Source organism: Anomalospiza imberbis, chromosome 32 (assembly GCF_031753505.1).
Source record: "Anomalospiza imberbis isolate Cuckoo-Finch-1a 21T00152 chromosome 32, ASM3175350v1, whole genome shotgun sequence".
NCBI lineage: Eukaryota > Metazoa > Chordata > Aves > Passeriformes > Viduidae > Anomalospiza > Anomalospiza imberbis.
The window spans coordinates 719,766-741,974 of NC_089712.1; the positions used below are offsets into that span (position 1 = coordinate 719,766).

General features: G+C 49.4%; 1 protein-coding gene across 1 annotated transcript in view; it reads left to right on the top strand.

The window, feature by feature from the left end:
- Positions 1-22,209, top strand: part of LOC137463911 (zinc finger protein 271-like) — a 309,559-nt gene that overhangs the window by 137,886 nt on the left and 149,464 nt on the right. The window contains exon 2 of the mRNA XM_068175283.1: positions 6,596-7,340. Coding sequence (XP_068031384.1) covers positions 6,596-7,340 — 745 coding nt within the window. The remainder of the gene's footprint in view (positions 1-6,595; positions 7,341-22,209) is intronic.

Sequence of the window (22,209 nt, forward strand, 5' to 3'; positions counted from 1 at the left end):
GGCAAAATTCAGGGTATAGGAGGTACCACCTTGGCGAAAATTTCAAAAAGCATGGTGCAAATAGAGGGACCGGATGGAAAAGTAGCCAGTGTCCGTCCATTCGTTGTAGATTACAAGGCACCACTGTGGGGGAGAGATACCATGTCCCAGTGGGGAGTCAAATTGGTCATTCCTAAGACACCCCAGGATTTTTAAAAATAGCCACTGTGAGGCGCCCCACTCACAAATTAAAATGGTTGGATAATACTCCGAAATGGGTGGCACAGTGGCCAATGAGTAATGAGAAACTCAAGGCGCTAGAGGAACTTGTGAAGGAACAATTGGCACAAGGGCATATAGAAGAGACAGATAGCCCTTGGAATTTCCCAATCTTTGTAATAAAGAAACCGGGAAAGGACAAATGGAGATTACTCCATGACCTTCGAGAAATAAATAAAATTGTAGAGGACATGGGACCACTCCAACCAGGGATGCCTAATCCAACAATGCTCCCTCGAGATTGGCAATTGGCTGTCCTAGATATCAAGGACTGTTACTTCCAAATTCCACTGCACCCTGAAGATGCCCCAAGGTTTGCATTCTCAGTTCCCACGGGCAATAGAGAGACACCAATGAAACGTTATCACTGGAAAGTTTTGCCTCAAGGTCTAAAAGTGAGTCCTTTCATATGCCAAAAATATGTAGCATCATTACTGTCTCCAGTACGTGCAGAGAGAAGGGATGCTATCATCCTCCACTACATGGATGACATACTTGTGTGTGCCCCCAAGGACTCAATACTCCAACACACGCTTGACCTAGTGGTTAAGGTTTTAACCTCTGCTGGATTTGAAATGCAGGAAGAAAAAGTTCAAAGGATGCCACCTTGGAAGTACCTGGGTTTGGAAATCACTGCAAGGACCGTTGTTCCGCAGAAATTGGTAATCGATTGTAACCCCAAGACACTAGCAGACCTTCATTCCTTGTGTGGGTCTTTGAATTGGGTAAGACCCTGGTTAGGTCTCACAAATGAGGAGTTAGGTCCTCTCTTTAAGTTATTGAAGGGGGAAAGGCGTACGGACTCTCCCAGGGAACTGACCCCAGAGGCAAAGAAGGCACTTGAAAAGGTACAGAAGGCCTTGTCAGAGAGACAGGCTCATAGGTGTGAGCCAAACACACCTTTTCAATTCATAATTCTAGGAAGGCCACCACATCTGCATGGCTTGATTTTTCAGTGGGTTAAGGGACAAAAAGATCCACTCTTGATCATAGAATGGGTTTTCATATCTCACCAAAGATCCAAGACCATCACTGAGCCACAGGAGCTCATGGCACAGCTGATTTGGAAGGCCAGGGTGAGATTGTGTGAATTGGCAGGTTGTGACTTTGCATGTATTCACCTTCCATTCAAAATTGCAGAAGAAGGGAAGGATTCTCCAGAGAAATTGACTAATGAAAAATTCGAGCATTTGCTCCAGAGCAATGCCAGTCTCCAGTTATCTCTGGATAGCTACAAGGGACAAATATCAGTCCATGCCCCGTCTCATAAGCTGTTTAATGAGGAATTTCACCTCCTTCCTCAGCAAAAGAGGAGCTCGAGACCACTCAAGGCTCTCACAGTGTTCACAGACGCATCCGGGGTGTCCCACAAGTCGGTGATGACTTGGAGAAATCCACAGACCCAGTATTGGGAAGCTGATGTGGAGTATGTGGAGGGATCTCCCCAGGTGGCTGAACTGGCTGCAGTGGTAAGAGCTTTTGAGAGATTCTCAGAACCAATTAATCTGATAACAGATTCAGCTTATGTAGCAGGGATAGTATCCAGAGCGGAGCAGGCAGTGCTCAAAGAAATAGACAATGAACAACTCTTTAATTTGCTCACCAAGCTGATTCATTTAATTTCCCACAGGGAGCACCCGTATTTCGTGATGCATGTGAGGTCACACACCGATTTGCCAGGTGAAATAGCAGAGGGGAATCGTCATGCAAACTCCCTTGCTGCACCAGTTGAGAAAGCACGTCTCCCTGATGTCTTCCAACAGGCAAAGCTAAGTCACCAGCATTATCATCAGAATGTGCCTGGCCTGGTTCGACAGTTCCAGCTAACACGGAGCCAGGCTCGAGCCATTGTGGCCAATTGTCCAAACTGCCAGCTTCAGGCTGTGCCATCGATGGGCGTAGGGGTTAACCCCCGAGGCCTTGGCAGCTGTGAGGTGTGGCAAACAGACATCACACACATTCCTAGTTTTGGTCGCCTAAAATATGTTCATGTAAGCATTGACACATATTCAGGCGCAATGTATGCTTCAGCTCATGCAGGAGAAAGGTCAGTGCATGCTAAGCAACATCTATTGCAAGCATTTTCTGTCTTGGGAGTTCCACGCACACTTAAAACTGATAACGGCCCAGCGTATGCTTCCAAGGAATTCCTAGAATTTGTCCAGCAGTGGGGAGTGGAACATAAGACTGGCATTCCCCACTCCCCCACAGGTCAAGCTGTGGTTGAGCGTGCTCACCAAACGCTCAAGAAGGTCTTAGACAGGCAGAGCAACTCCACAGCGTGGATGTCTCCACGGGAGAAGCTCTGTAAAGCCATGTTTACCATCAATTTTCTGAATTGTTCATTTGAAAACATGAGTCCACCAGTGACACGGCATTTTAACAGTGGTGAACAGTTCAAATTGTCTCAGCGTCCACCAGTGTTGATTAGGGATCCAGAAACTTGGGAAACCAAGGGACCCTATGAGCTCTTGACCTGGGGTCGAGGCTATGCATGTGTGACTACTCCCTCAGGCCCTAGGTGGATTCCACAGAAGTGGGTAAAACCTTTTATCCCCAAGAATCCAGGTCAGAAAGAAGGGGATGAGAAGCAAGCAGCCGATGCTGCAAAGAGAAGACGCCGTCGGACGGAGGAAGGAGATTCTTCCTAAGTGAACCTTCCGGCAGAAATAGAAATTTTAACATGTTCTGAAAATGTTTGTGTTTCCTTTTTAGAGAAAACATACCGTCCACTTAATCGTGGGATGAACCCCATCCAAGTTGTCATCTTGCTAATGCTGAACAGTGTGGTAGACACATGGATCATCCCTCAGCCACGCCAAAACGTCTGGGTAACCCTGGCTCAAACACTTCAGCAGGAAAATATATGCTTGTCCACGGCAGCAGCAAAGAATCCTATGTCCACCTGTCTGGTAGGGATTCCATTGCAGGCTGGAGAGTTTCCAGCGGCCTTGGATAAACATAGGTCCAATGAAATTCCAGAATCCACTCCCCGACCTCAACAAGAGCAACAGAAGCAGGTTGAGGAGAAGAAGAGACTCTTAGGGGAGTGGTTGCGGAATTTGCCTAAGGCAGGGCAGGAACCCCAAGAATTAGAGTTATTGGGATCCTCACCTGCAGTTTACTGCATGCATTTTTCAGGTCTCTCTCAAGTTTCTAACACTCATGAGTACCACGTTATAAAACAATATAGAGGAGAGTTTACTGCAAGAAGGTGGTGTCGTAACATAAGCCATATTGCAGTAGACAATCCATCACATTCTAGTCCCAAAAGTCTCCCTAAGGGATTGTTTTTGGTTTGTGGGGACAGAGCATGGGCAGGAATTCCATCTCGGCTTCTAGGAGGGCCATGTACCATAGGGCGGTTGTCTGTATTGACACCCAATCAAACTTTAATAGGGGAATGGACTCACAAGAACAAATCGGCAAATAAAATTCAAAAGAGGAGTGCAGATATTTTGGACCCAAATTGTAATGCAGATATTTTCCATTGGGCAAAGTCAAAAAGAGTTGCTGTATCCCTGTTCCTTCCGTGGGTAGCAGCAGCTAAAGCTCTAGGTGAATTGGGACATCTAGAGTGCTGGGTGGTCAAACAGGCAAATTTAACATCAACTGCCATCAGCTCCCTCCTAGAAGATGAGGAAATTACCAGACAGGCCACTCTGCAAAACCGTGCTGCTATAGATTTCCTTCTGTTACTGCACGGACACGAATGCCAGGAATTTGAAGGACTGTGCTGCATGAACCTGACTGCAAAAGCTCCAAACATCCATGCTGCCCTTCGAAACATGAACAAGATGATAGGACAAGTGAAGCAAGAAACTGAGGATTGGTTCAAAGAACTGTTTAAGGGTGGGGGAATCACGGGATGGTGGATTTCTGTATTTAGAACAATTCTGTTATTTGTAATTATCCTTTTCCTTGTAACCATAGCGTTCGGGATATTGCGTCGCGTGATTTTCAGAGCCATCACAAATCTTATTTCTACCTCACAAGTCAATCACATAGAGTTGGCAAACCTAAAAAAACATACCTACCCCAAGGACCGTAAGTGGTGGGGAAACCCGCGCTTAGGGTCCAAATGAATCAAATGTTCTTATAACCTTTTAAAACAAAAAAGAGGGAGGTGTTGCAGTTCAGTGGGTGCCCTGCAGCTGGGCCCCACAGATAGGAATGTCCGAATGACCCTTAACCTTAGCTAGACCCCATTGGCTGAGTGCCAGATAGCTCCAGCCCCCTAGACCCAGACCTAGATAAAAAACCTTCCCGCCATTGTTCGGTCTCTTTTCCTGCATACCACCAGAGAATAAACACCTGGAAAACGAGCCTCTCTCTCCTGGTTTCTGTGGCACTGCTCCTCTGAAGTCCCCAAGGCTGAGCTAGCAGAACAGTTTGGGGGGGCTGAAAGAGGGCTCTGCCGCAGGTTCTGATAAAAGAAAAGTGAAAATTTGTCCCAATACAGATTTTTAAAAGGAAGGCAAAGCTATGTGTAGCTGTCACAAAGAAGACAGGGAGGAAGAAAATAATGATTCTCACATTTGGCAAAGCCTCCAAGCCTGTGAATTCGGGAGTTATTTGGGAATTTAGACACTTGAGCTGGGCTTCTGGTAGGACTTTAGTAGCCTTGTGTTCCTCACCTTGTGGTGAATGATCCTTGTCAGTCTTGCTGGTATCATTTGGTCCCTTTCCTCCAGTGATTTTAACAAACTTTTCTAGGAAGGATAACAAAATATTTTCTTTACACTGGCCACCCACAACAGCCATTTTCCTCATAAATTCTCCCAAAAGTCGCTCAGAGGAAGCTGCATCCAAGTTTCCAAGAGTTCTTCCAGAAAGAGCCAGAACCTCCTGAGAGGAAGGAACCATGCTGTTGTCAAAGACACTTGGGGTCAGACAACAGTGCCGTAAACTCATAGCACCAAAATAATGTCTCAATCTGGTTAATAAAATTGTTAGAGAGATGCCTCTGCCCCAATGAAGGTGCTAACGAGACCAAATCCAAAGTGGATTTTATTGAACAGTAAATGTGAGGTAGAGAGAGAGAGAGAGATGGAAAGAAAGAGAAAAGGGGGGAGAGCATGGGAGTGACAGGGACAGAGACCTCCCCTGAGGTGGGGCAAGTGTGACATTGTCCCCTGTGTGTGTGGCCTTCCCAGGGTGGGGGTTTTACACCTGAGCCAGTTTGGGAAAGGGGGGTGGTGTTCACCCCCCACCCCGAGCAGGGATTGCCTCACTGTTTCAGGGTGCAATGTAAGATGTAACCCAAAGTATGTTTTCAGTCACCATCTTCATAAACTGTGATAAACAGGTGGGGCAGTGTTCTTTATCTCTTCCATGGCTCAGCCCTGATAACGCCCTCCAGGGGCTATCTTCTGTTAATGGGCCATTGAGTGCCACTGCAGGACTGATAAAATTACATCATTTTATCCGCCCAGGGGGAGGAACCAAGCATTCCTACCTGGATATAATCTCATCCTTCCAACACCAGGACCACCTTGCCTACTGGATTCCCGGAGGACAAGAGCTCCATAACCACCACTGGACCTTCAGAGGAAGACCAGACCCTTCTACAGGATCGCCGCTTTGACAGAATCACGTTCATCACTCCAACAGGGCTGCAGACACCATTTCATCCGACTGCTACCACTACCCTGACCAGCGGGGTGTCAGGTTCAATCCTGACTCTGTCAATCTAAGCCAGTGTTTCTGTATCATTGCCTTGATCTTAATATTCTTACTAAATTGTAATTCTGGCTTAGACTCTCCCCCTGGTTTGCCTTCAAACCAGTACAAAACTCAATGTGCTCATCCCTTTTTTTTCTCCCAAAACAGAATTTCCTATCTCCAACACTTCACCAGATGGAGGAGGTAGCTGCGAGGAAGAAAAAGGAGGCGTGGGACCCCCGGGCAGCTGAGGAGGAAGTCAGTGCCCCTTTCCCCCTCTCTCCTGCTCCATCTCCCAGCACAGCGTGGCTCCCGGCTGCAGGACAACCCTGCTGTCGACGCCGTCCTGCCAGGGACGCACTGGGGGGATTCTCTTCCCCTTCCCTCTGGCATGGAGGCAAATCCCATCCTCTCCTTGTCCTTCCTCCCCCAGGGAAGGAGCTGAGGATGGAGACCAGGGAGGACAAATCCCCGCGGCAGAACCTTGTGGAAGAGGCCGTTTTGAGCAACTCCATGGCGCAGAAATCCAACAGGGAGGAAAAGCCCCGGAGATCCCCCAGGAGGAGGAGCTGCAAACCCAGCCCAGGGTGCTCTGAGGAGGAAAGACCCACCCTGTGCCAGGAAGGTGGACAGAGGTTCAGCCAGATCTTGGAGCTGGTGGTCCATGAGCAGGTTCACCATGGGGAGAAGCCCTACAAGTGCTTGGAGTGTGGGAAGAGCTTCAGGCAGAGCTCTGACCTGATCCGCCACCAGATGATCCACACTGGGGAATGGGCCTATGAGTGTGGGGAGTGTGGGAAGGGCTTCAGCTGCAGCTCTGCCCTCGTCATCCACCAACGCATCCACACGGGGGAGAGGCCCTACGAGTGTCCCCAGTGTCAGAAGAGGTTTCAGACCAGCTCCAGTCTCCTCCGTCACCTGCGGATCCACACCGGGGAGAGGCCCTATGAGTGTGGGGAATGTGGGAAGAGCTTTAGCCGAAGGTCCCACTTGATCAGCCACCAGAGGATCCACACCAGGGAACGGCCCTATGAGTGTGGGGAATGTGGGAAGAGCTTCCGCCAGAAGTCCCACTTGATCAGCCACCAGAGGATCCACACTGGAGAAAGGCCATACAAGTGTGGGGAATGTGGGAAGGGGTTCAGCCAGAAGTCCCATCTGATCGTCCACCAAATGATCCACACTGGGGAGAGGCAATACGAGTGTCCCGCATGTGAGAAGAGGTTTCCAACCAGCTCCCATCTCCTCCTGCACCAGCGGATTCACACAGAGGAGAGGCCCTTCCGCTGCCCCGACTGCAGGAAGGGCTTCAAGCACAGCTCCACCCTTGTCAAGCACCGGCGCATCCACACCGGGGAGAGGCCCTACAAGTGTCCCCAGTGTGGGAAGAGCTTCACTCAGAGCTCTCACTTGACCAGACACCAACGGAGCCACCAGTAAGGAAGCCCTGCAAATGCCCTAGCTGGAGGAAGAGCTTTGTGCACTGCTCCAGCTTCATCCCCCATGGGAGAACCCATGTTGGGAAGAGCCCTGGTGATCCATGTTCCCTGTGATCCATGCTGGGAAGAGATCTTTCACTTTTCCTGCCCCTGCCAATGACATGATGTGGGATCAAAGAACATGAGGGTCTGGCTGTGGCCCTGTCATTACATGCACTCCCACCTCAGGTCATTGCCAGGGGCAGGAAAGGGACTCTCTCTCTCTCTGTCCCCGTGGAGAAGGGTGTCCTTTCCAGGCAAAAGGAAATACATGGCCAGGAAGAGCCAGTCAGTTGTGATGTAGTTTTCCCTGTAAATATTTTTTCTTATCCCTTCTGCTATCAGTATTTTTTCTGTTCCTGTTTGTTCCTTGTCTCGTTGCTGTTCCCAGTAAATTGTTCTCCCAGCCAGGGATCTTTGCCTTTTGTGCTTTCCATTGGTTGCAGGAGGGCAGCGAGGGGCAGTGCGGTTTTAGCGGGAGCAGGAAATTGGGGAATCCCATTCCTGAACCCCGGCCCTTGGAATCCGAGCATCCCAGCTGGTCTCAGCCCTGGTGACCATGGCAGCAGCCTTGGGAGCGGATCCCTGGCTGGGGCTGTGGGAACCTCTTCACTCTGGTGCCCAGGGACAGGAGTGGAGGGAGCGGCTGCAGCTGAGTCGGGGCAGGCTGAGGTTGGATCTCAGGAAAAAGTTTTTGCCCAGAGGCTGCTGGGGCATTGCCCAGGCTCCCCAGGGAAGGGTCAGAGCTCCAGGGCTCTCTGAGCTCCAGCAGCGTTTGGACACCACTGCCAGGTCCAGGCTGGCATTGTTGGGGTGTCCTGTGTAGGGCCAGCAGTTGGATTCGAGGATCCTGATGGGTCCCTCCCAGCTCAGCCAGTTCTGTGGTTCTGGGATCCCATGGCCCTGGGGATGGGACTGCCAATGGTTGCCATGGCAACGGGCTCTGGCTCCAGGCCTGAGCTGGTGTCCATGGCAACCACCCCTGGCATGGGGACTCCATGGAGCTGCCCAGGGACGGACCATAGCAACAGGGGCTGGTGATGGTTGCCATGGAAACAGAGTATAGCAACAGGGGCTGGTGATGGTTGCCATGGAAACTGACCATAGCAACAGGGGCTGGTGATGGTTGCCATGGAAACTGACCATAGCAACAGGGGGTGGTGATGGTTGCCATGGAAACTGACCACAGCAACAGGGGTTCCTGGTGATGGTTGCCATGGAAACTGACCATAGCAACAGGGAGTCCTGGTGATGGTTGCCTGCTAAGGATCAGATTTGTCACAGGCACTCAGAGGGGTTCCATGGGGACTTTCCAAGAGTCTCCAGGCTGTTCAAGAGCTGGAATGTCACAGGCAGAGGCAGGGGCTCCATGGAGACCTCCCAGGGGTTTCTGGGGATGGGAAAGAGCCGTGTGGTCAGAGGCAGTCACAGCCATCCCATGGTGACATCCCAGGGGTCCTTGGGCTGCAAAGGCACCGATCTGTCACAGGCACTCACGGGGGCTCCACAGTGACATCCCAGGTGTCCCCAGGCTGCCAAAGAGCCAGGATGTCATGGGCACTCACAGGGGTTCCTGTCATGGGCAGAGTGGGAGCTTCAGGCAAAAGCTTTATTTCCTTACTGGAGAAACTCCTGCTGAGTCATGAGGTGGAGAAATGTCCCCCAACAGCCAACACAGATCCTCAAACCCCTGCAGGACCCCTAGACTTCTAGAATTCCTTCTAATAGAAGAGACTGGCAGCGGCTGGATCCCATCCCGACCCTGCAGATTGGACAGGTGGAATTGAACCTTAATGCAATTTGTCCCAAAAGATTAATGATGTAATACCAGATAAATCTGTATAAATACAGCTATGATTGATTCTGATCATTATTAGATAAAACGGTCTATTTACAACACAGAATAAAATTTAAAATATAGTTATTTACTCCTCAATAGAGGAGCTATAACAATTATAGACTATTCTGCTCTAGGAAGCAATTTTGACGTCACCAGGGCCTTGCGGGAGTGGTTTGAGCCCACTGCAGGCAAAGCCTCCTGCTCCAGCAGGAACTGCCTTTCCTGTGCCAGGAGCAGGGCAGGTCCCGCTGCAGGAAAAGCCCCAGGCCAGCCCCAGCACAGGGAAGGCCTCGGGCACAAGGGCAGAGTGCCGTGCTGGGAGCTGTGCCAGGGAGAGCCTGAGGCATCAAAGGTGCCTTGGCAGCAGCAGCTGCTTGCAGGGCATGGCCAGAAGCCTCCCTTGGCAAGCCGGCCTGGTGGCCAGCACTGCAGTGTCACTGTTGAGTAAGAAATGTCACAGGCTCATCAGAAGGCTGAGTAGCATCATGTGCCATATGTTTGGAACTGCTCCTTTTTATATGCTGTTCCGATCCAGGTAGATAAAATCCCAGTGGCACATATCAGAGGTTTGTTAGGGAAGATAGTGTGGATCAATTCTGCCTCGAGTACAGACAAACCCATTTGTGGGATTGTCTTTGCTCAGGGACCAGGTTGTACATGGTGAATAATGCAGAAATATGGAAGAACTCGATGTGTGCCTCAGGGAGATCTCATATGCAAATATCACTGTTGGATGTTACTGCCACTGTCTTTACATTAAACCACACAGATATGAGACAGAAGGAAATGTGTAAGTGTCGAAGGTTTGTGCAAGTGATATAGATGGAAATGTGTGTCAAAGGTTTGAGCAAGTGAGACGGAAGGAAATGTGTCTGAGTAAGTGAAAGATCGAAGTTTTTACTTGATGAAGTTTTTACATGACGTTTGGTAGTATGTTGACAATTCGGAGATAAGGGGTGGAATGTCCTAGGGTCACATTATGGTGCTTGCATCCCCAATCGTGTGTTCTGTTTATGCCTGATGTTATGTTCTGTGCCTTCAGGACTGGCTCCGAAAAGTGAAGGTTTGTTTTGTATTGTTATCAGCCGGCTCACCTCTCCCCAAAGTCTGTGTCTAGGAGAGGCTAGGTCTTGCTGGCTTTCTTGCTTGCTTGCTGGCTTGCTTGCTTTCGCTTTGCTCTTGCTCCTGCTTTTTGCTTTTGCCCTTGCTTTTGCTTATTAGTTAGTTTAGCTAGGCAATCCAGTTTTTTCCCTGGACTGTTTTTTTTCCTTTCCCTTTCCTGAATACCATCCCAACCTGCTCAGGATTGGGACCTGGGAAACACCAAGAAACACCGAGAACCTGCATTTTGTGACCTGCAGCAGCCATCCCCAGCACCGGAGACCAATAACAGGGCAACCACTCCCAGCAGAGACTTTCTGAATTTGTCACCTCTTCAGAGCGTAGAAAGACTTTTTGTCATCTCATGTTCATTTTTTGTGCTGGGGAGTGCTTTGCCTGCTCAATAAACAGGTTGTTTCCACTACTCTATGAGGAAATTCTTCCCGAACCAGGTGGGGGAGGGCCAGTGGGGGGTTTGCTTTCTGGGGGCTCCTTCCGGAGGTTTTCTCCCAAATTTGCCCAAAACCAGGACACATTACTACATCAGCAGGCTGTTCTTTGGTGAGATCCAGCAGGGCCCTGTCCAGCCTGTGCTCAGCAAACTGACTGTCCATGAGCCACTGGTGGATGTACCTCACCATGGCGGGCACCTGGAGAAGGCACAGGGAGACTTGGAAAGCTGCCAGAGGGAGGAATGTCCCCAGCTTCTCCAGAGAAGTGCTTCCCTTGCCACCACACTGCCATGGCCTCAAAGGCTTCCAGTGAGCAGCAGGCATGGCTTGGGAGGCCAAGCAATTCCTGGGAGGATGAAATCCTGGCCACAGGCTGCTTACTTGCTTTGGATTGGAAAACCCCTCCTCTATAAGCATATCCAGCAGGGCAGCACAGGTCTTGGTTTTGGAGATATGCGAATATGCTCTGAGCCCTGTGCCCATGGTGCTGGTTTCTTCCTCCCGAATCCTCTTGATGAATTTGCAAACCAGCTGTAGGAGAAGGGCAGGAAGCCAGGGATGTTCCACGGAATGCTCGAAGCGCGGTGCTCGGCTGAGCGGTGACAGCAGGCTCAGCCCAGCTGGGGATGGCTGCAGGTACCTGCGCTGTTCTGTGGAAGAGGCCATGGGCGGGATCCTACTCTTGTGTGTGCTGCACGGCTGCACCTGGCAAAGAGCGAGCGCAGCCTGAGCTGAGGGGCTGCGGGAGAGGCTGGAGAACACAGCCCAGCCCTGCGCTCCCCAGGCAGGGACAGCCCTGGGATGCCCCAGGGGATGGAGCACGGCTGTGGGGTGTCTGCCCTGGCCCCTATTCCGTCCTGTCCATGGGCAAGTGCCCAGGGGATGGGATGGGATGGGATGGGATGGGATGGGATGGGATGGGATTGGATGGGATGCCATGGGATGCCATGGGATGCCATGGGATGCCATGGGATGCCATGGGATGCCATGGGATGGGATGTGGCCAAGCAGCCCAGCAGCCCAGCTCTGCCACTCACCCTCCTGCTGAGGCTTGAACTGCACCACCTCTTCAGTCTCCTGTGCTGGGCCACCTCCAGGGCCTTCTTCCTCTTCCTCCACCCAGGCCAGCTTGGGCACTCTCGGGGGTCTCTGCTCCATGTCAGTGACTGGATTTGTGGCTACTTGCAGGAGAGATGCCTCAGAAAAGCTCTGAGTCAGCAAGGCCTGCAGTCATGCCTGGAAGGCACCTTCAAGAGAGAAGCCTCAGGAAGGCTACAGGACAGCAAGTCCCGCACTCTGGTCTCGAGGGCTCCTGCCACAAGGACAGGAGACTCCTGTCAAGGATTGTGGTCTGGCCTCGAGGGCACCGGTGGCAGGGATGGGAGATGCCTCCAGGGCACCCAAGTCCCTCAAGGACGCCTGCAGGAGAGAAGCCTCGGAAAGGCCATGGGTCACCAAGTCCTGTGGTCTGGCCTCGAGGTCAGCCGCAGGAATAACACCTCAGAAAAGCTCCGCGTCAGACACGAACGAGTGCGCTGTGCGGGGGCTCCTCACGGCACCGCTCTGTCCCGTCCTGTCCCGTCGCGTGCTCCGAGCACTGTGGCAAGGTCTTGTCACCGCCAGCTCCTATGTCACCCTGTGTCACAAAGGGCCCTTGGACACGCTGTCCCGTTCCATGCCACGGTGACCGTGCTGCACCGTGTCACAAAGGGCCCCTGCACACACTGCCCCCTGCCCTGGGGCCGCCCCCAGCCCACCCAAAGTGGCTCAGGTTGGAAGGAATCCCTCACCCCAAGTGTCTAAGACAGCCCAACAGGATCTTTAGGAACGGCTCAAACCATCAGCAAACGCTGCCCTGCTCTGCGGGCTCAGGGCAGCAGAAGGAGCCCCCAGGGCTGCCGACGCAGCCGTGCTGGGAAGGGCAGGGGGCCTTCACAGAAGCTGGCACGGCCTCCTTGGGACATGTCCCGGCTGGTGGCCATCCTAAACCCGTGGGTGTGACACAGACAAGGAACGTGTGGGCCAGGGCAGGAATGCTGCTCTGACCCCTGGGGCCTGGGGAGCGCTGACATCAGCAGGTGTGGCACAGTCCCTGCCCAAGCAGACCTGCCACCCCCCGAGCCCTGGCAGCACCGGTGCCCGTCTCCTGCCCCAGGGACCTGTGCCCGTGGGGGGCTTCTGTGCCAGAGGGAGCCAAAGCCCACGTGCACTGGGGGCTGCGCTCCTGCCTGCAGGGGCTGTTGGCAGGAGCACCTGGAGCAACTGCTGGCAACACTTGGTCTCTGTCAGAAGCTCTTACTCCATGCTGAAATTATTTTCTCATTGAAATTATTACCTTCAGCACAAAAACACCTTAGTGGCAAAGGCACAGAAGAATCTGGCAAGTAAGAATCCTCAATTCAGGAAAATTTTACTTCCCATTGCTCAACTCAAGTAGTTCCAAAAAGTTGCAAACTTCCCAAATGAATAGGGATGGCCTGAGGAGCTGAAGAGTTGGAATTTTGCTTCCAATCTCAAAGCAGCAACTCATTTGCCTTAACCTCATCCACTGAGGGTCACTTTACAGAACATAACACTACATAAAACAAGGGCAAAAACAAGGGCCATTCTTTGGTTTTCTATGTAGGGATGATAATATCTTCTTTCTCTTAAGGAATAAAAGCTCTCAAGAAATGAGAGTCCACTCAGTGGTACAATAGTAGCCCAAAGAAATGAGTAGATGGCAAAAGGGCTAATCCTCCCCCTGGTACAGATATCTGAGTGGCCAGTAAAGTGCAGCTCTGCCCTCTTGTTCCCTGCAGGAGAATCAGGACCATGAAGAGGAAAAGTCACAGATATTCCTTCTGCCCTCCGTAACCAAAGCTGTGCCAAAGCACAGATGCTGCCTTGAAAATGACTCAAATTCCAGCCTAGACCTCTCACCTTCCAGACAACTCCTTCTCCAACACCCCACCAGCACCAAGCCCCCCAAACTCCTGCACAGAAGCCCTCAACACCCCGCCAGGAGCCCCAGCTGTCCCCGTCCCTCCGCTGAGCTTTCCCACCCTCCAGCAGACGCCCTGGTTCCCTGCAGGTGCCGTGGGATGGCACTCAGGAGGATCTGCTCCAAGGCCTTCCCCTGGAGCACGCTCAGGCTGCCAGGCCTATGGATCCTGGATCATCCTTCCCACTGAGCCTTCCTGTGCACAGCTGTTCCATTTGCACCTTTGCCCTCAGCTCGGGCTTCTCCACTTCACCAGGAGTGCTGGGAAAGGATGGAGAGCAGCCTGGCAAGCTCTTTCTGCAGCTCCCTCTTTACCCTGGGGGAGGGAGAACATTCCACAGGAAAAGCAACTGGTGCCACAAGGAGCGGGTGGCCTCAGGCACCTTTGGGGATGGAACAAGGCCTTGGTTTGACATAAGTAAGCGCAAGCAATTCACATGAGTAAACAAGTAATTAGCACAGACATACGTAAGTACTTAGCACCAGTTAGCATAACAAAAACCTGGTGGCCTAACTTGACATGAGAGTGACCTGACAAAAAGCTTTAGACACAGTCTACCAGAAGAACTAAGGGCAAGTGTGGAATCAGCCCTGTGCAGGGAAGCCCTGAGGAAGACTTTGTGCTGCTTTGGGGCATCGAGACCGCTCCTGGCCAGGGCCTGGACATCAGCTTCAAGTATGGGAATCTGACACAATGTATTTCTAACCCGCTGCCTATGGAATCACCTCAGCAGTGTAAAGATGGATGGTGATTTTGATACAACTCCTACATCAACCCACTGAAATTTATATGTGGCAGAGAAACACTCTAGTGGGATGCTGACCCCTGCCCTCCTGCCAGGTCAATCAAAGGGCTTTTAGCTGACAATGCATTTGTCTGCTGATTTGTTTGAATGAGGGAGACCCCTCAGGACTGCTGTATTCTGAGGGAACACCGTTGGCCTTGGCCTGCAGGCACCTGCACAAACTTAAAATCAGCTGCCTCAGCTTCCAGGACCTCTCTTGGCCAGCATCCTGACGTGGATGCAGGACTGCTGTGAGGCACTGCTGGGACCCAGCGGGACAGGACCGGCTGTCTCGTGTCCACGTAGCACCCCTCACACAGCCAGGGCCATGGCTCGACGAACTGAGAGTATTCCACTGCCTCAGTGGTTCGGGCTTGACCCCTGGGAGTTTGCGAATCCAGTAAATCACTGGATAGATAAGGGGGATGAACGGGTTTATTTAGAGGGGCTTTACTGGACCTCAGCTGGTGTGGAAGGGGCTAACAGCGGGTGTGTTAGCTAAAGGAGTGCAAAGAAGTTGAGAAGTAAGAAGAAGTTGATAATGATTTTTGTTAAGGTTGTTATTAAGGAGACTAAGAGAAGAGAGGAAGAAAGATAAAGAGGAAACTTTGTAACTAAACAAAGCATTTTTTAAAAGTAAATTAAAGTCACTGTTACTTTTCACTCATAGTGTTATGTTAATTTATTGTAGCCAACACTTAAAGTAGAAGAAGTATAAACAATTAGAAAGTGTATAAAAAGTCAACCATCTTCGATAATAAAGAGTTGCCATCTAAGACTGCTTAATGCCTCTACTTTGTATCGCAACCGCCTCAGCAGCGACAAGCTGGTAATGTAGTTTCTCTACATGGGAAGGAGCCTGCTGTGGAGAATTTAGAAATTCACGAAGGAGTAAGTGGAATAGCCTGCCTTTGTGGGCAGTTCTTGGGAGCCTTGGGCACCTTGAGAGACTGGCACCCTCCATGGGCACTATTGCAATGCAGGGTTTGTGAGAGGAGTTGGTACCGCTGTTCAGCAGGCGGCGGGGCACATGCTCTGAGTGTGGACAGAGGTTTCCTAATCCAGCTGATTTTGAACCTCAGATTTTAAAGCTTGTGTGTGGAAAATCACATCTGGTACCTGTAACCTGGGGTTGCATGTGGGAGGAGAATTGGGAAAGGACTGTGAGGCTTTGTAAAGAGAGTTTTGGGTGGAAATGAGAAGGAGAAGGAGATAATGGGAACTCGCCAGAGCAAAGAAGTTCCCCGAGCTAGCCCTTTGGGATGTATCTGAACCCACTGGAAAGAAGTCACCAGTAAGGTGGGATTGGAGAACAAGAAAGATTTAATCCAATGCTGCATGCGGAGTGGCCATTATACAGGCTGGAAGACTGAGCCAAGTGGCCACTGGCAGGAACTTTAGATTGTAATACCTTGTTGCAGTTAATGCTGTTTTTAAGACAGGAAGGAAGTAGGATGAGGTCTCTCCTGCTGGTATGTTTCTCGCCTTACAAAATCATCTGGAATGGGAGAGGGACTGTGGGCTCAGCGCTCCCTCAGACCCACTGGTGTTAGCCCTTGAGAAGGAAAACAAAGGAAATAGAGGGCAAATTAAGCAATGTTGCTCAGCATGCAGCATAGGACAGCCATGTACCAAATCAGATAAGGTCTACCGTGCTGCAGCTCAAGAAAAAGATACAATAGATTTGCTGAAAGTGCCTCCTAGGAGACGGGAGGATGAGGATGAGGATGAGGTGGACTTTCCAAAAAAATAGGATGTAGGCTTGGAAGGGACATCCGCTCAAACCCACTCCCCTCCTGGAAGTCCGGTTTAGTCCAGAACCAGGAGACAAGCAGTGTTACAGGCCACTCTGCGAGAGGCAGTGGGACCGGAAGGAGGGAGACTGATGGTTAAAGTACCATTCTCCACCCCTGATCTAGAGGCATGGGAAAGGATTGCTAAAATTACCACAGCAACCTGATACTTATTGCGAAGCATTTACAATATGTTATCAAACAACACAACCCAGATTGGAGAGACACCCAGTTATTACTGGATACTTTCACTGAAACAGAAAAGCAACGGATGCTGAGAACAGCAGGGGCTTTGGCAGAGGATAACTGTAAAAGCTGGTGATTGGATGTAAGAATTTTTCCCTCTCCCAAGGGACCCTAAATGGGATCCAAATATATTGGCAGAGTTACAAAAATTAGCAGATTATCAAGATTGGATAGCACTGGGAGTGGAGAGAGCTATCCCAAAGACCAAAAATTGGTCTGTCCTGTATTCTGTTAAGCAGGGGCCTTCCAAGACTCCATCTGAGTTTCTAGAGTGTCTAAGGGATGCTATGCATCGCCATGCATCATTAGACCTGGGGTCTGAGATAGGAATTGAGGTGCAGAGAATCACAAATGGGACATCTCGCCATGATCATTATGATCAAGTGAAACCAATTTCATTGTACAGAGGCCTGTATTTATACGTTCTGCTGTGCACGAGTCTCTAGCTAATACATGATTGGTTAATCCTAGCTGTTTATGTGTCTAAAATTAAATGCCGATTGGATCACCCGATTCTTCATGCGTCTTGCTTTGGTTGTCTGGCCCACCCTGAGTTCTCTTTTTTATTTTGCTGACAACTTTGCCGACTCCTCTGACTTCTTCTTCTTTTCCTGTCGTCAAGGATTCACTGACCCCGTTTCTTGAACTGGCTACTTTGTTACCAGAAGGCTGGATTGTGCATCTGCTGAATGTGTCCATTGTCCTGCAAAAAATCCTCAACAGGGGATGTCCTATTAGTTCCACAAGCAGGGTGCAAACTTTTAGGGCGGGATTTACAGGTGCAGTTAGACATTGGAGTACTCCCAGGGGAAGGAAAAATGGTGGTTAAGCTATTAAAATTAACGGAAGAGAATGAGGACAAAATTCATGAGATGGTGTGGGCAAAACCGAAAAATCGAGGTAAATTGAACATGAAACCTATAGTAATAAAAATAGTTGATGAGAACCATCCAGTTCAGGTATGACAATACCCACTCTCACTGGAAGGGAGACGAGGACTGCAGCCAGGAATCCAGGACCTACTTGAAGAGGGGACATTAGAGCCATGTATGTCCTCCATAATACACCCATATTACCAGTAAAGAAGTCAGATGGGACTTACAGGCTTGTCCAAGATTTAAGAGAAGCAAACAAAAGAACAGTGAATCGGTACCCAGTAGTGCCTAAGCCCTGTACACTACTGAGCAATATCACCCCAGCACACCAGTGGTTTAGTGTGATAGACCTAAAAGATGCTTTTTGGGCATGTCCACTGGCAGAAGAAAGTAGGGATATATTTGCCTTTGAATGGGAGGACACCACACCAGTGGTTTAGTGTGATAGACCTAAAAGATGCTTTTTGGGCATGTCCACTGGCAGAAGAAAGCAGGGATATATTTGCCTTTGAATGGGAGGACCCCAGTTCAGGGAGAAAGCAACAGCTTCGGTGGACCAGGTTACCACAAGGGTTTTCCAAATCCCCAAACCTATTTGGTCAAGGCCTGGGAGAAGTACTAAAACTCTTCTCCATCAAACTTGAGATAAAGCTCATCCAGTATGGAGATGATTTGCTTCTCTCAGGATGGGAAGAAAATGAAGTTTGAGAATCCACCATAGCATTATTAAATTTTCTGGGGGACCAAGGACTTTGAGTATCAAAAGGGAAACTCCAGTTTGTAGGGAGGGAAGTAAAATGCCTGGGACATGTGATTTGTCAAGGGAGCCGGCAGCTGAACCCTGAGAGAATTGCAGGGATAGCCTCACTCCCACGGGCAAAAACTAAGAGAGAAGTCAGAAGGTTTTTAGGCCTGTTGGGATACTGTAGGCTATGGATTGAAGGATACATGCAGGCCATAAGGTTCTTGTTTGAAAAATTAGCAGAAGAAGAGATTAGGTGGGAAGAAGAGGACAAGCAAATTTTGAAGTTTTAAAGCAAAAATTAGTCAGTGCAGCAGCACTGAGTCTTCCTGCCTTAGACAAACCCTTCTATCTGTTTGTGGATATAGAAAAAGGGGCAGCACATGGAGGGTTAGCCCAGGACCGGGGAGGATCCAGGAAACCAGTGGCCTATTTATCAAAACTGAAAGACCCTGTCAGCTGGGGGTGGCCAACCTGCATTCAGGCGGTGGCAGTGAGTGCCCCACTCGTAGAAGAAAGCAAAAAATTAACCTTTGGGAGAAATTGAAAATAATTACCACTCATTCAGTAAGGAGTATCCTGAGCCAAAAGGCTGAGAAATGGCTCACAGATTCCCAAGTACTAAAATATGAAGCCATCTTAATAGATAATGCTTTAGAGCTAGTCGTGAGTAACCAACTCAGCCCTGCCCAGTTTTAGATGGAAAACCAGGTGAGGAATTAATATATAATTGCCTAGAAGTTATGAACTATCCAACTAAAGTAAGAGAGGACCTAACAGATCAACCACTCCAAGGTGGAAAACGATTGTACATCAATGGATTTTCAGGGCACAGGGTATTGGGGTAGGCTATAGCAGATGAAGAGTTAGTGACCCTAGAAAAAGGAAAGTTACCTTCCAACTGGTCAGCCCAAGCATGTGAGTTGTATGCCCTAAAGTGAGCTCTGGAAATATTCACACAGAAAAGAGAAACAATATATACAGATTCAAAATATGCTTTTGGAGTAGTGCACACCTTTGGAAAAATTTGGGAAGAGAGTGGGCTATTAAATTCAAGGGGAAAGGAACTAAAAACTTCTTTTAGAAGTGTTAGAAACCTTACAATTACCAGAAGAAGTGGCAGCAGTATATGTTAAAGGACATAAGAAAGGAGTGACTCAAGAAGCACGAGGGAACCATTTAGCAGATTTAGATGCTAAGAATGCAGTCGAATCAGGGACAGAAAAACTAATGATAGCATTAACCCCCATGAGAGAAATGGAAGAAGTCCCCATATTCAGTGAGACAGAAGAGAAAGAATTCCTCAAAACAGGAGCCAAGAAAGATAACAAAGGGAAGTGGAGATCAGCAGATGGGAGGCAAATGTTGAATAAACCCCTTGCCAGGAAAATGCTCGAAGGCATACATGGGACAACACATTGGGGTACACAAGCACTAAGTGATCAATTTCTAAGGGACTGGGGCTGCATAGGAATTTTTGGGATAGCTAACCAGGTAATTGAAAGGTGTGTGATATGCCAACAAGTAAATGAGAAGATCATGAGGAAAACACCAGGGGAGGGCGAGAACTAGCCTTACAGCCCTTTCAAAACATCCAAGTAGACTTTACCGAGCTTCCCCAGGTACAACGGTGGAAGTTTTTGCTAGTGATAGTAGGTAACCTGACTCATTGGGTAGAGGCGGTACCCACGGTTAAAGCCAATGCCAATGTTGTGAGTAAAACACTTCTAGAATCAATCATTCCCCGATAGGGGATGTTGAACAGGATTGATTCAGGCCAAGTGTAAGGCCCTCTGAAGCCCCCACTTTTGCCTACCGATTGCCACGAGGAGAAGCGCCCTTCCTCCACTACAGTACCAGCTTGGAGAGAGCGGCAGTGCAGGTGCAGTTGCTGCACCGTTACGTTAGCTGTTCCGAACAAGGCCTGGCAAGGAATTGGCACGGACTTGGCAAGGAATCAGCAAGGACCTGGCATGAACCCAGCAAGGAACAGCCTACTGCATATTTGCCCCCTCTCCTTTTGAAGCTGAATGAACTTTGGGGTGACCCTAGTGGTCTCTCACTGAAGACCTCTCATCTGCCCCATTACCACTGTGACAGATGGACAGAGATGGAAAACCCTCCTCCTAAGGTCTGAGACTGACACCCCTACCACAGGGAGTGGGGAAACCACTAATGACACGACCTGTTCTTCTTCAGTAATTCCAATGGACTTATTCTTCATTGTGTTTGTCCTGCTTCGGTGGTTTCAGTGGAGTCACTTGTTCCCCCGCAGCAATTACAATAGACTCGAATTGTCCTGCATGTTCCCCCCTTTTTTCCTCCATGGAGTATAACTGGACCCCTGAGTTGACCAGAATTTTGAAGACTTCCCAGACACGACCAGACGGATCCCCATCGTCCGGACCGGTGAGGATCTCGCCTGTGTTGGTAGCTATTCCCATCCCCCTGTTTTCTCTCTCTCTCTTTATCCTTTTATCTCCTTTCTGATCCCCACTATCGCATTTACTGCTTTGGCCCCTAATAAAGGTGCATTTGTTGTGATTAACTGATAGTCCCTTGTTGTTTGCCTTTTTGCACTTTTGGGATCAGTGAAAAGAACCATCACGACACCCCGCACAAGCGGATCGTGACACCAAGGAGCTCATTTCACCTCTAAAATATTGCAAAAAGTTGTGCAAACCCTGGGAGTAAATGGGAATTACACACTCCATGGCATCCACAGAGTTCTAGTCACATTGAGAGGATGAATCAAACTCTTAAAAGGGATCTAGATAAGCTGATGATTGAAACCCAAATGTCATGGATGAAATGTCTCCCTTTGTCCTTATTAAGACTTAGAACTCAACCCCAGTCAGATCTGGGGGTCTCACCCTATGAAATGACGTTTGGGTTACCCTTTTTGACCTCACCCCAGAGGGTTGCCACCTATGAGGAAGGGGAAGCCAATACCAAGAAGTATGTTATGTCTATAGCAGAAACCTTAGAAGGGCTAAGACATAAAGGGGCAATTCCTCAAACAGCCACCCTGGATTTCAGAGTCCATAGCATTATTCCTGGGGATTGGGTGATGATCAAGTCATGGAGAGATCAGCCTTTAACTCCTCAATGGGAAGGTCCCGTTCAGGAACTGCTCACCACCAAATCGGCCGTGTGAACTGCAGAGTGGGGATGGACTCATGCCAACAGATGGACTCATGCCAACAGAGTTAAAGGCCCAGCAGGAAAAACACAAAAAATGCACTACATATAACATCCAGACCAGGTGAAATGAGATTGGATCTCAGGCAGAGACTGAAAGACAACCAGAAAAACAGCAAGACGCCCAAAGTCAAGCTTCCACCAACCAGTTTGAGAACTGTCTTCCTGTTTTAATGGGTGAGAATTACCAGCACCTGTTGAGGGGAAGTACACAAGGGACTGTAAAAGGTAATGGGACAGCTTCTTTAAGAAAATAAGACAAAGGAAGGAGGGCAAGACCCCTTTGTTCACTTCCAAGAAGATGGCATAGCCCTGCTGTGGGTAGCAACCCTGTAGGCATGGTAATGTAGGGACAAAAGGCCATATCGGACCACTGTCATTCCCCAACTGTCTTTGAATACAACAGGGACTGGAGGGCGAGACCGAGCTGGCCTCTGGACCCCTAAATTACAATGACTATAGGTAGCAACCACAGAGGCATGATAGATGGGAGTCAAAGCCATCCTGGACCTCTGTTAGGCCCTTTTGTCCATTCCAAATAAGTGTGTCTAAGGAAAACCTGAGATTTTTCTCCTGTTCCCGCTGTCCTTGCCCACATCAACAGATGCTAGTATGACTCTTTCAAGAGAGAGAAAATTTTTAATTAAATGTTCAAGCAAAATGATTTATAGAAAAAGAAAATGGGGGTTTGTTATAGATGAGTAATCCTATGGTTGACTCTCACAGTTAAGGGGTGAATATTAAGTATATGTTAAGTGAAGTTGTGTAGATGTATAGTTCTCTTTCCCTTC